This window comes from Eptatretus burgeri, chromosome 2 (assembly GCF_056783735.1).
Source record: "Eptatretus burgeri isolate ZD-2024b chromosome 2, Ebu_testis_v1, whole genome shotgun sequence".
Lineage (NCBI taxonomy): Eukaryota > Metazoa > Chordata > Myxini > Myxiniformes > Myxinidae > Eptatretus > Eptatretus burgeri.
The window spans coordinates 86047217-86060021 of NC_140962.1; the positions used below are offsets into that span (position 1 = coordinate 86047217).

Genomic DNA, 12805 nt, shown 5'->3' on the forward strand with positions numbered 1-12805 from the left:
TCCAGAACAAAGTTCTTCAGATTATACAAACCAGAAGAGTGATAACATGTCCTCTTCTCACCTCAGAACAAAAAGCAGCCCACTTGGCATGGTGTGGGTACAGCACTAGAATCTCACATCCTGGAGGAAGGTCGATCCATTAGTCTGATAACAGCAGATTCCTCTGGCACGTGACTGATGGTAGAATTTGGGTTTGGCAGCAACCTGGCACATCCTAAACACCCAAGAACATTATGGAGTTCATCTTATTTGGTGGCAGATCAGTTAGATGATTAGGCTGCCTGGTATGATTGTTAACTTCATCTTGTCACCGAATGGGGTAGGAGGTTCCTGTTTCAAAATAAATTTGTAAATAGTGTTTTTGAAAAGCTTTTGGTTAGCCATAGTCAGGTCTTCATTACACTTTCCTCTAAGCTGTCGAGCCGGGGTTGAAATCCTGACTCAGCTATAAACTGTCGTCCCAGTGTTTGACAGGCATGGTGTTTCCTCAATGTGTGTACCATCCCTTGGATGGAGGTTAAACCGGTGTCCCATCTGCCAGCATTAATCGGTGGATGGTGAAGATCCCATGGTGTCCTTCACGAAGAGTAGGTGAGCACCATGGCAAAACTCCAAATTCCTGTCCTAACTTCTTAGTTGAGCATCAGGCCTGGCCAGCTGGTTTGTGAAAGACTTGGGCCAAAAACTTCCCTCAACCAACCACACAAGAACATGGGAATAATTGTGAACGTTAAAGAAGAAGTCTTTGTAAACCTCAGGTCTTTAAAAAAAAAAACCAACTTGGCACAATCTTTATCCCCTAGTTTGTTTTTCTTGTTTCATTGTCAAGGGCTGGCAGGATGGCCGAGCCCTAGAGGTATGCACACTCACCTCTGAGCTGTCTAAACTAGGATAGAATATTGACCCAACTATAAACTGTCACACTGGTGTTTTGCAGGGTGAGGGATCAAAGTGTGTATAATCCCTTAAATAGAGGTTCAAATTTGTCATCCCGCCTACTGGCATGAGTTGGTGAATGTTAAAGATCCCACGCTGTCTTTCGCAAAGAGTAGATGAGCTATCACAGGCACCCTAAACAAATTCTAACTTACAGGGGGCATCGCATCAGTGGCACCACCACATCCCCCAGCAAATGATGCTACCTGTAGCCATGTACTGCATCAAAAGAAGAAGTTTCATTGTCCGTGATTTTGAAGTTTCAAGTGCAATCCATTCCTCTTTAGCAAAGTGAAAAAAATTGATGCTACGATGTTGCAAAGTTGAATTTTTGGATGTCCTCGGACATTTTTGACAATGTCTACATCGGTGAAATGGCCATCTGAAGGAGTCCAAATGAATTTCTGATTGTTGAAAGGTTCATCTTTTTTGGATTGATCAGGGTTATCCTATTTGTTCTGAAGAAAAGTATTTAATTGTATGAGGTGGAGAAGCATTTCTGTATCTTCCATGACAGTAAATTAATGTTTTTTTTAAAGTGGGTACAAAACTTGTCTTTCCTGAGAACTGACATTTCAGCCTCAGAAAAAAGATAAACAATCTAGAGTAGTTACAACTGTTTTCTGAAGCTCCAGCAGTTTGTCACGAACAGATGGAGGACCAACTATCTGATAAAGTTGCTTGTTTTCACCGAATGATGAAAAAGCTTTGAGTTAACTCTTGAAACCTCAGTTGTGCCTTATTTCCCACAGCAGCAAACATCCTCTTGTTAACTTTCAGTTGCTAAAATTCATTGTTTATCTTTTCCAATGCAGACCAACAATGGCCTTCACAGAGACCAGTACTGTATTCCCTTGTTACCAGCCAAAGGCCTGCTCCTACAAAAGTTACCATGACATGCATCCTGAGCCCACATGATTGCAAATGGACACATGGCAAAGGCAGTCACCTTGGAAAGATGCCCTGCTCCATGATACAATGGTCTCTGCAAGTACTGCACCAGAGAGGCAAGTCTTACTAATATTACTGCCAGAAATTAAACTGAGAACAAGATAGGTGTGAGAAGACTCCAACTAAGATGCTCTGCTTTTGTCAATTACAGTGAAAAAATCTTTACTATTGCATATGCAAAGTGATTCTGCATATTTTTTGTAAATGAATGACAACTGACAGCTTTATGTAGGTAAAATCTTTCAGCCACAATGATGGAGGATGCTTACAAACGTGCACCTGGAAAGGACTCTGGACACTGGTTTTGATATTCTACGAGCACAGCCTTTGTTCATGTGACCTAGATTATGTTGCATCTCAGTTCCTGTAACTAAGCAATACAAAGACTGCTACACCACTGACATCATAAAAAAAAAATAGGACAGCTTATGGCTGCAGTCACATGAAGTGCTCCGAAATGAAAGTTAAAATGAAGAGTTAGATTTTTAATAATCACAAATCTGAAATTGAGAGCAACATTACAACTATGCCTCTCAAAATTCCAACTTTGTGCTCATCGCAATGTGAACTAGAATGGCACTCTGTAGAACTGAAACTTCAAAACTGAAACAGCACAGCAAGACTAATCCCATACTACAATACAAAAGATAAGTAACATTAAATAAATTAAAACCTGTCAAACATACTGTGCACTACTCCATGATGTTGCACCACCTAACCACCCCGACCCCTTCACAACGGAAGATATAAAGGGCCCTTCAGTTAATACCTACGTATCTAATTTGAAAAAGCTAGATTGTGCTCAGAATTTCCTTTTCGCCTGTTTTACACGTTTTGAGGCAGTTTTTACACGTTTTTATTATCTATAAACCTTTTTTTTTACTGCAGCATTAACTTGCTGTTCACAAGTTCCATTTGCTTGTCATCTTTTCTTCCATTGGCAGTTGTACCACCTTTCCATTATTGACAATTGTATCTCATGACTGACAATTAACACCAAATCGAGAAAAGGTGAAATGTCATTGTGTTAATATTGTGCTGGCACACTTATACAGTGTACTAAATGAAATATTGATAAAGTTTTAACACTTGACAATTACTTCACCCAAGCAAAGTTTACTTACTCATCCTCCAGGTCTTGTGAAGTTCCTTTCTTCCTCAACCTAAAAAAAAAAAACACAAACTGATAGGTTGGGTCAAATTCGTGGAATTCTGCGCCCTCTCATGGTTGTATCCTGCTAATTCATCACAAACGCTGAAGTTATAAAAAAATACGTTAACCAATCCTCTTCATTTTAGTTACTGAAGAAAAAAGTATTTAAATGTTAATTGTCAAGCTCACCGCATCGAAAAAAACGTAATTGGTGCTTACTTTAACTGTTGTCTGTCATCAGCCCAAACATTCTGCCGACAGCTTGGTCGAGAGGACAAATTTTGATCCTTGGAAGAAAAACAAAGATTGGTTGGTGCAACATATAAATATATAAATATATATTGTATCCATGCCACTCTGGATGGACATGATGGTCCAACACTGTACTAAGTGACATGCTACTGGTGTTTCCATTTATTTGTCCACTACCAGTGCGTCCATTGTTGAGAGAGAGGCAGCAGTATATTCGAAGTTCAGTGGTCAGGACAGAAATTCAAACTGATTGTTCAGAGATCAGGCCATTTGATAAAACGAAATAAACTTGCCACGACAAGTGTGATGGACATATATACACACATATATATATATATATATATATTTATATATATATATATATATATATATATTTATATATATATATATATATATATACATATATATATATACATATATACATAGATATATATACATATATATATATACATATATATATATACATATATATATATATATATATATATATACAGTAGACTAGGTGTAAGTCGGCAGCGTGTAACTCGTCACTTCACCTAAGTCGGCAGTATCAAAAAGTCCCGAATTTATCTCATGTTAAATCCCTTTGAATAAAGGGTCATCTCTCTGTAAGTCGTCATCTCTAAGTCGTCACTTCGTCTAAGTCGTCAGATGTTGTCCATTCCCACGTAATGGAAACTCAAGTAAATTACCACTCCTAACTCGTCACAAAGTTAGTTATGCCGGTAAGTACGTGTGTAGTCAGGACCCCATCCTTTTATTTAGCGGGAGGATTAAATGTGTGCGTTGTGACGTCTTTAGTTAGGTTTTACATTCAACGAGCCATCCCAAACCTCCCCATCACCACCCGCTGGCTGCTCGTAACTTGACTTGCCGAGAGGGGGGCCTCGCGGTTCCGGTCCTCGGGCCCCACAAACGAGTTTTTGTACAGTGGGCCTTTCAGGGCAGACCCTCTTACTCTGCGCGAGCGAGGCCACATGGAGAATATGGGGTCTCCAAACAGGGGCCACGGCTCCACCCCGGTAGGGTGCGGCCGTAGGCCAATGAGGGACGGACAGCAAGATGATTCTCGCCAAGGCCCCTCCCCGTGTGGGAGGAGATATATATCCCCGAGCAGACTCGGTTGTGGGAGATCTGGAGTATTTGAGTGGTTTCAAGTTGGTTGACGGTGGTTTGTTCAGCACCTTTCTGCATTCGGAGGGCTGCCATTCAGAAACTATGAGAGATAGAGGAACGGTATCCTGCCGCGATAACTAGATGGGGATGCAAGGAATAGGCAGGAGTTGGTCCAGTCGCTCTACCTATCATAGAAGCCGCGCTACGTCAGTTACCGTTTGGGTTCTTAAAACGCGGTTTTTCGGCCGCTACATACCAACGGGTGGTTGCTTAAGCCTGTATCTCACTGGGCTACGACAGCTCGCGACAAGTTGGAGACACCAAATTGCGATAAAACAGCGATAATTTTCACTTGGAATCACACTGAATTTATACTAAAACACATTTGCATATGTCTCACGAATATCGCACGAGTGTCCCACGAACTCCCAGCGAAATTTGGGATGAACTTCGCCTGGAGTTCGCAGACATGTCGCACGACATTCGCGCGATGTTCAGGTGACAAGACTGAGATTTTTTTGGCACATGCAACTGTCGTGCAACAGTCGCACGACAACTGTGCGTGACAATTGAGAAATCGAGACTATATATATATATATATATATATATATATATATATATATATATATATATATACACACAAATATATATATATATATACACACAAATATATATATATATATATACACACAAATATATATATATATATATACACACAAATATATATATATATATATATATATATATATATATATATATATATATATATATATATATATATATATATATATATATATATATATATATATATATATATATATATATATATATATTTATATATATATATATATATATATATATATATATATATATATATATATATATATATATATATATCTTTTTCTTCTTCCTTCGGCTGCTCCCGTTAGGGGTCGCCACAGCGGATCATCCGTATGATCCGCATAGTGATTTGGCACATGTTTTACGCCGGATGCCCTTCCTGACGCAACCCTGGTCGCCTCTTACGACACAGGGATATGGTACACCTATTTTAACCGGGGTATATATATATATATATATATATATATATATATATATATATATATATATATATATATATATATATATATATATATACACATGAGGCCTCTCCCTTCCAGCAATCATATTGTCAGTTGGGAAATGAGTAAGAGAGTACCTGACTGAGTACTACAATGGTGTGGGAGCTGTGCCCTGGCAGAACAGGATGGTGGGATTACAGGAGAATACTGACCAAGCCTGATTGTTCAGTGTTCTGTTACTTGTCAAGTTGCACCCACAAACATTGTGTGTGACCCAATTGTTCATCTGCTATGATAGGGGCTTATGGGTGTGACCATATTTTGTGTGTGACCTAATTTATGTAAAAATATGTGTGACGTGATTTAGGAATGATGGGAAGGTGAAAAGAATGATGGGAAAGTGAAAAGTTTGCATTGAAGGCCATTACTCAGAACAGGAGAGAAAGAGGACAGACAATGCTGGTTTTACAATTTAGACTATGAGGTTTTTTTTGTTGTTTTTTTAGTCATATCTGGATTGAACTATTGTGAATCTATCTACATTACATTGCATGGATAACATGTGGATTTCTATGTATATATTAAATTGAGGAGACAATACATTGTGTAAATTTCAGATTAATTTCTTCCGAAAATATTCTCTATTAAATCGCAGTTTTGTTGCACTCTCAGGGGTCCCAGGACAGATTATCATTTTTTTCTCCAATCAGTCACAATTTAGTTTCATAGGTCGCCAATCCCCTTTAATATCCCTGTGTCGTAAGAGGCGACCAGGGTTGCGGCAGGAAGGGCATCCGGCGTAAAACATGTGCCAAATCACTATGCGGATCATACGGATGATCCGCTGTGGCGACCCCTAACGGGAGCAGCCGAAAGAAGAAGAAGAAGAGGAGAGGTCGCCAATCCCTCACAAAGTTGTCTCACATTTGTCGCACCTTCTGACTCACGAAAACTAAATTGAGAAGGGTTCGAGACAGGTTCGAGACAACCGTGATGACTCTGACTATTTTGAGATAAAATTTGTCGCACGAATTTTTTGAACATGTTCAAAATTCAAGCGACACTAGAGCGACGTCCTGCGACTCACGCGAGGAGATTGAGAACCACCACGAACGTTTCCAGACATTTTGGAGAATCCCATTCGCATTTTGTCGCGAGCTGTCGCAGCCCAGTGAGATACAGGCTTTAGCAACGAAACTCAAACGCGCACACTCCCAGCCCATATGGCACCCTTTTCGCCAAGTTTCATCGAAATCGGTTTGCTGGTTTGTGCTGTGGAGCCTCGCGTTGCGCGCGAACACACACACACACACACAGACGGAAAACCCGACAATAACGGATATCTAGCGAATCCCAATTAAAGATCGGTACCTTCCGGGTGACGTAGAAAGCTGAAATTTTGCATGCCAATGGACATCGAAGCCGGTACACCGGGAAAAATCATAGAACCATTGGAAAGCATCCGTAAATGAAAATGTAAATAAATGGGGGAAAAAAATGAAAATAAATTAATGAAAAATCAAATGTGGGTAAGCGACCCGAGACAATGGGGAAGCACGGTAATTTTGTGTGCCAACGGACATCGAAGCCAGTATACCGGAAAAAAATCACAGAATTATTGGAAAGCATCCGTAAATGAAAATGTAAATAAATGTAAATAAATGGGGGAAAAAATGAAAATAAATAAATGAAAAATCAAATGCGGGTAAGCGACCCGAAACAATGGGGAAGCACGATAATTTTGCGTGCCGACGGACATTGAAGACAGTACACCAGAAAAAAATCACAGAATCATTGGAAAGCATCTGCAAATAAAAATATAAAAATATAAATAATTGAGAAAAAAAATAATGAAAATACATAAATGAACAAGTCTGAAGACGACGATGGTTCACGAGCGGTATTTTACGATGCAGATTGTTTCAGAAGTCAAGGATGAGACAATGTGATAATGTTTGACCAAGTTATAAAAATGCTCAACATGATGTGGTACGAGTGATGGGTTATTAGCTGCAAAATGTCAAAAACCCGGTTTCGTTCAAAAACTTTAAAAAATTTGACCTTTGCATAACCTTTAAAGGTCACAAAACAATGTGGACATTAAAATAAGGAAACAGGATACGTGCTATAGCTTAATGGAGTTAGTTCGTCGAAGAAGGTCGAAAACCCGGTTCGATTCCCACAACTTTGAAAATTTGACCTTTGTGAACTTTAAAGGTCAAAGGTCAAGGATTATGAGCTTTGCTGCAAAACATCCTCTGGAACATTCCAGGAACAATATAACGTCATATAGGCTATATGGTATTTTACACTCCTCGGATTATCCATACTTTGATGAAATCAGTGTAAAAACAAACTTGAAGGGGGCGCCACAGGCAAGGTGTTCGAGATAGAGAAAAATGGTTTCAAGACTTTAGGTGGGGAATGACCTCAAGATTATGCATAAAAAATATTGTCATCCTAGCTCTCAAAGTTTGGGCGGTCGTATGATTTTTATGTCAAAATTCGAAATTTTCTAAGTTCATGACCTTGTGACCTTGACCTTGGGACGAAAATGAAAAATCGAGCTCTGTGGGCCTATGCAGGTGCCATTGGGCTAACCAAATACCGAAACCTCTGTCAGATTCGGCAAAACCCCTTGGAGAAGATGCAAATTGAAATCGGCTACCCCCTAAAAACACATGTTTTTTGGGCGTGGCTCCGCCCATAATGGGCGGACCACGCCCATTTTCAGGAAAACACAACTAGATCATGATATAAACCTCCCACCAAAATTTCATCAGGATCGGATCAAAACCCACGGAGCTATGCTCAGGACAGACAGACAGACAGACAGACAGACAGACAGACAGACACACAACCATAACGAATATAGTAGTCACTTATATTTTTTGTGAAAATATTTTTTCGTGAACCAAAAATCAAATGCAGGTTAGCGACCCGAGACAATGGGTAAGCACGGTTCGTATGCTTACACAAATGTAAGCAGACCCCACTAGTGTGTGCGTGTGTGTGTGAATGTATGGATTTACATATGTATGATATGTATATATTTAACATTAAAAAGCCTGATGTGGCTTAATGGTTCGGGTGGCTTATAGATCTTCGGGTCTTGAGTTCAAACCTATGTTCCTCTATTGAATTAACACCAGGTGGGTTGACTCAGCCTGTCATCCTTCCGAGGTTGGAAAAATTAGTACCAGCTTACTGGTAACAGGGCATTGCATGAGCAGCACAGCCACATCCCCAGAAAATGATGCAGCCAAGTAGGCACAGGCTGCATACGAATAAATAAATAAATAACATGAAAAGGTAGGAGAAGTTGCACTGCAAATTAGTTTTGATGTTTATTGATCTGCAATTGAAAGGGAGCTAAATTTTGGCCAATAAATGTTTTTATTTGGTAATAATAAATAAACCTCAGAAAATTATCATGTTAGTTTTTTTTGTGTGGAAAGTCTAGACTCAAGGAAGAGTGGGGTGATGGAGGGTTGAAGGCACTGACAATGCACTTGGGAGGAATGAGAACAAGAAAAATAGAAACCTATAAATAGATGATGAGAGGTAAGGGAGTGGGGGGTTGAACTAGGATAGAAAAAATAATGGATATATGAATGGATGATGACCTGAGGTTGTGATTCCTGCCAACATGAAGCTCTGAAGGGAAGAGCGGGTTTGAAAAGACTATTAGGAAGGAAGTTCCACATGTGCGAGAAAGCAACAAATGAGTGGAGGTGAGTATAGTGAACCTGAATTTTGGGAATTTCACAAAAAATAGTTTATTGTAAGAACACATTATTTGTAGGGACTGCATATTTGAGGGAGATGCCAATGTTTTGACAGATTTGGATTCCACAGCATCCAAACGATACAGTGTGAAGTAAGGGCACCAGCCTATTAGAAAGAGCAATACTCCATTAAGCTATAAGCAAAGGCTTTGTGATCCATGAGAAGTGCAGGTTTACCAATCAAGGACTTGGCACATCAGAGATTGCCTAATTTGTGGTTAACTTTGGAAGCCAGATTTGATATATATGTACATTATGCTTATGACAGGTCATCACTGATAGTAAGGCCCAGAAGTTCAAAAGGCAAAATTTATTCCAGTCGTTGATGGTGGAAATAGGTAATTGGATTCATTTGACAGTGCTGGCGAGAAAATTTGAAAATGTGAGATTTTCCTGGATTGAAAGACATGTTCCAAGCATTAGACCAGCATATGTCCCTTTCCCAATCAAAACAGGGAAGCCACTGCTGTTAATCTATTTGTGTGATAAAGAATTGTATGGTAATAATGTGGAGGAAAGGAGGGCTTTTCAGAGCATTAGAGAGATCATTATTGCATAGTAGGAGCAGGACTGGACCCAAGATGCTGCTTTGGGGCACACCAGCCAACATACTGGGAGAAAAGATGAGAGGTTTCCTACAAGAACTACAGGCAGTGGACAAAAAATGGAAACACCAATGTAAAGTCACTTAATAGGGTGTTGAGCCACCACGTGTGACCAGTACAGCCTGTATGCATTGTGGCATAGAGTCCACCAGCGTATGCAATTCTGCAGGAGGAATGCAGCACCATTCTTCCATGAGAAAGTCAATCAACTCACATGTGTTTGATGGAGGTGGAAAATGCTGTCTCAGGCATCATTCCAGAATATCCCATAAATGCTCAGTTGAGTTCAGATCTGGTGACTGATAAGGCCATAACATATGGATAACATCAGTGTCATGCTCATCAAACCATTGGGCGAGCACACGTGCTCTGTGGATGGGGGCATTGGGGGGGGTCTCTTCTTGCAGCCATGCAAGCTATAATTATAGGCAACAAGGCCTGTGCAGCATTTTTATAACTCACCCGAAGCATGCTGGGATGTTATTTGCTTAATTAGCACATGGGCCACACCTGTGTGGAAGCCGTTGCTTGGTGTCCCTCATTTACCCAGGTGATTCCATTTTTTTGTCCACGACCTGTACATAATGACTACATAAGCGGAAGTCCGGAACCTAGGAAGGATGCCCTTGTATGCCTCCAGAACTTGTAGGCTACAGGCAGAAAGCTGGACAAGCAGAGAAGCGTGTCAGACTGTGAAAAATGTCTGAGAATATGCTCAGAAATATAGCCCTACTTATAGTATATACATTGCCTGAGATTTATTGCCTGAGATGCAGGGCCTACAGATGGTGGACAAAAAAATGTAAACACAAGGGTACACGAGCTTTCATATACAAAGTACATATCAACATGTATACAAAGTACGGGGCCACCACACGTATGTGACCGGTGCGTGAAATATACCAATCTCTTCCCGGCAGTCCTCTCTTCATGTACATATAAGCAGGCTGCAGCTCAATGAAATCCAGTACTAAGAGGCAGCCTGGCTGCAATAGGAGACCTCAGTGAATTTGCACGGGGTGTTGTTCTTGGTGCGCATTTAGCAGGCTCCTCAATGACAAAGGACGTGGAAATTACGAAGGCGTCAACAAGGAACTGTCAAGAAGGTGATGTCAGCATGAGGAAAAGAAGGAAAGATGGCATCATGGAAGGGCAACAGTGGGCAGAAAAGCATATTCGACAAGTTTGATGGATGAGCATTCGTCTAGACGGCAAGGTGAAACAGGAGAACAATGGTGGACAATAGCCTGGTGTTGGCTTAACGGTTAAGGTGGCTGGCTTACGATATTCGGGTCTTTAGTTTTAACCCCTGTCACCTGTTGAAATAACATCAGGTGGGTTGACTCAGCCTGTCATCCTTCCGAGGTTGGAAAAATAAGTACCAGCTTACTGGTAACAGGGGCACTGCATCAGCGGTACAGCCACGCTTCCAGAAAAATTATGCAGCCAGCAACCACAGGCTGCATACGAAATTACAACAATGGCAGACAAACTGTGTATGGAGTTCAATGTGGGTCATGAGCATCCTGAATCGTTGAAAACGGTCAGAAGGGAACTTCACAGGGTGGGACACCACAGCTGGGTTGCTATGCACAAACCGATCATAACACCTGACACCACCCGTTTGCTGATCCAGTGGTGCAAGGAGCATAGGAAATGGACTGCTGAGCAGTGGAGGAATGTGATATGATCGGATGATTCATCCTTCACCATGTTCTCAATGAATGGACTGATTAATTTGCACATGTGGCAACAGTCCATGAATCTCTACAGGCCCGAGTGCCTGGTTCCAACAGTAAAAGGTTCTGGCAGTTCCATAATGGTGTGGGCCGCATTTTCCAGGTATGGCCAGCATCCACTCATTTCATTAAAAGGCAGGATTGATGCAGCATGTTATGTTACCAACCTGAGCGATCATCTGCATCTCATGATACAGCATTTCGTCCCTGCTGGGAGGGGTGTCTTTCAGGATGACATGACACATGCTGTCACTGGGTGGTTTCAGGAGCATGAGGATGAAGTTACCTCTCCTTCCATGGCCCTTTCAATCGCCAGACCTCAATCCCAATGAGCATTTGTGGGACTGTCTGAAAAGGTACCTAAGACAGCAGTTTCCACCTTCCTCAAACCAACGTGAATTGGAGGACATCATTGTGGAAGAATGGTGCCACATTCCTGCAGAACAGTTCCAGCCCCTTGTTGACTCCATGCCACATTGTATCCATGCCGCTCTGGATGCACATGATGGCTCAGTGGGCATGACAGGGGTCACCGTACTAAGTGACATTCTGTTGGTGTTTCCATTTATTTGTCCACTACCAGTGTGTTCATTGTTGAGAGAGAGGCAGCAGTATATTCGAAGTTCAGTCGTCAAGACAGAAATTCAAACTGATTGTCAGAGATCAGGCCATTTGAGAAAACGAAAGAGATGATGTCAGCTGTGATTATGGATTACATGTCTCCTTAAATTGGGAAGCAAGACACGACACTATCGTTGAGAGGATCTGATTTTGCACCCTTCTTGTATAGATGATGCTGGCTGTTTTATAAGCAAATATAAGGTGACAAAAGATAAAGAACTGAAGATAGCAGAGAGGATAAAAAAGAACTGCAAAGCAGGGTTAGATCACATGGGCACTGATGCCACCTGGGCCCGTCGTCAAGTCAGAGTCAAGGCTGGACCGAACTCTTTCTCTCTCCTCAGATGAGAAAGACACACAGTCCAGGAGACAGTGGGCATGACAGGGTAAGATGGAGACAGAGCAGAATGGGTTGAGGTCACAAGATTTGGATACACATTTTGCCTCATCTCAAGCAGAGTCTGCAGTGATGCCATTTGAGGTGAGGAAGGATATGGTATGGGACCATATACGAAAGACAGACATTACAAGACACCATTAGGATATTGAAAAAAAGACAAGTGATTCAGAAATTCTTCAAAAA

General features: G+C 41.0%; 1 protein-coding gene across 5 annotated transcripts in view; it reads right to left on the reverse strand.

Moving 5' to 3' along the window:
- Nucleotides 1-12805, reverse strand: part of IFT43 (intraflagellar transport 43) — a 145225-nt gene that overhangs the window by 97084 nt on the left and 35336 nt on the right. For all 5 annotated transcript variants that reach the window (XM_085870149.1, XM_085870151.1, XM_085870150.1 and 2 more), the window contains exons 2-3: nucleotides 3260-3327; nucleotides 3012-3050 (exon numbers count right to left, since the gene is read on the reverse strand). In XM_085870149.1, coding sequence (XP_085726275.1) covers nucleotides 3012-3050; nucleotides 3260-3327 — 107 coding nt within the window. The remainder of the gene's footprint in view (nucleotides 1-3011; nucleotides 3051-3259; nucleotides 3328-12805) is intronic.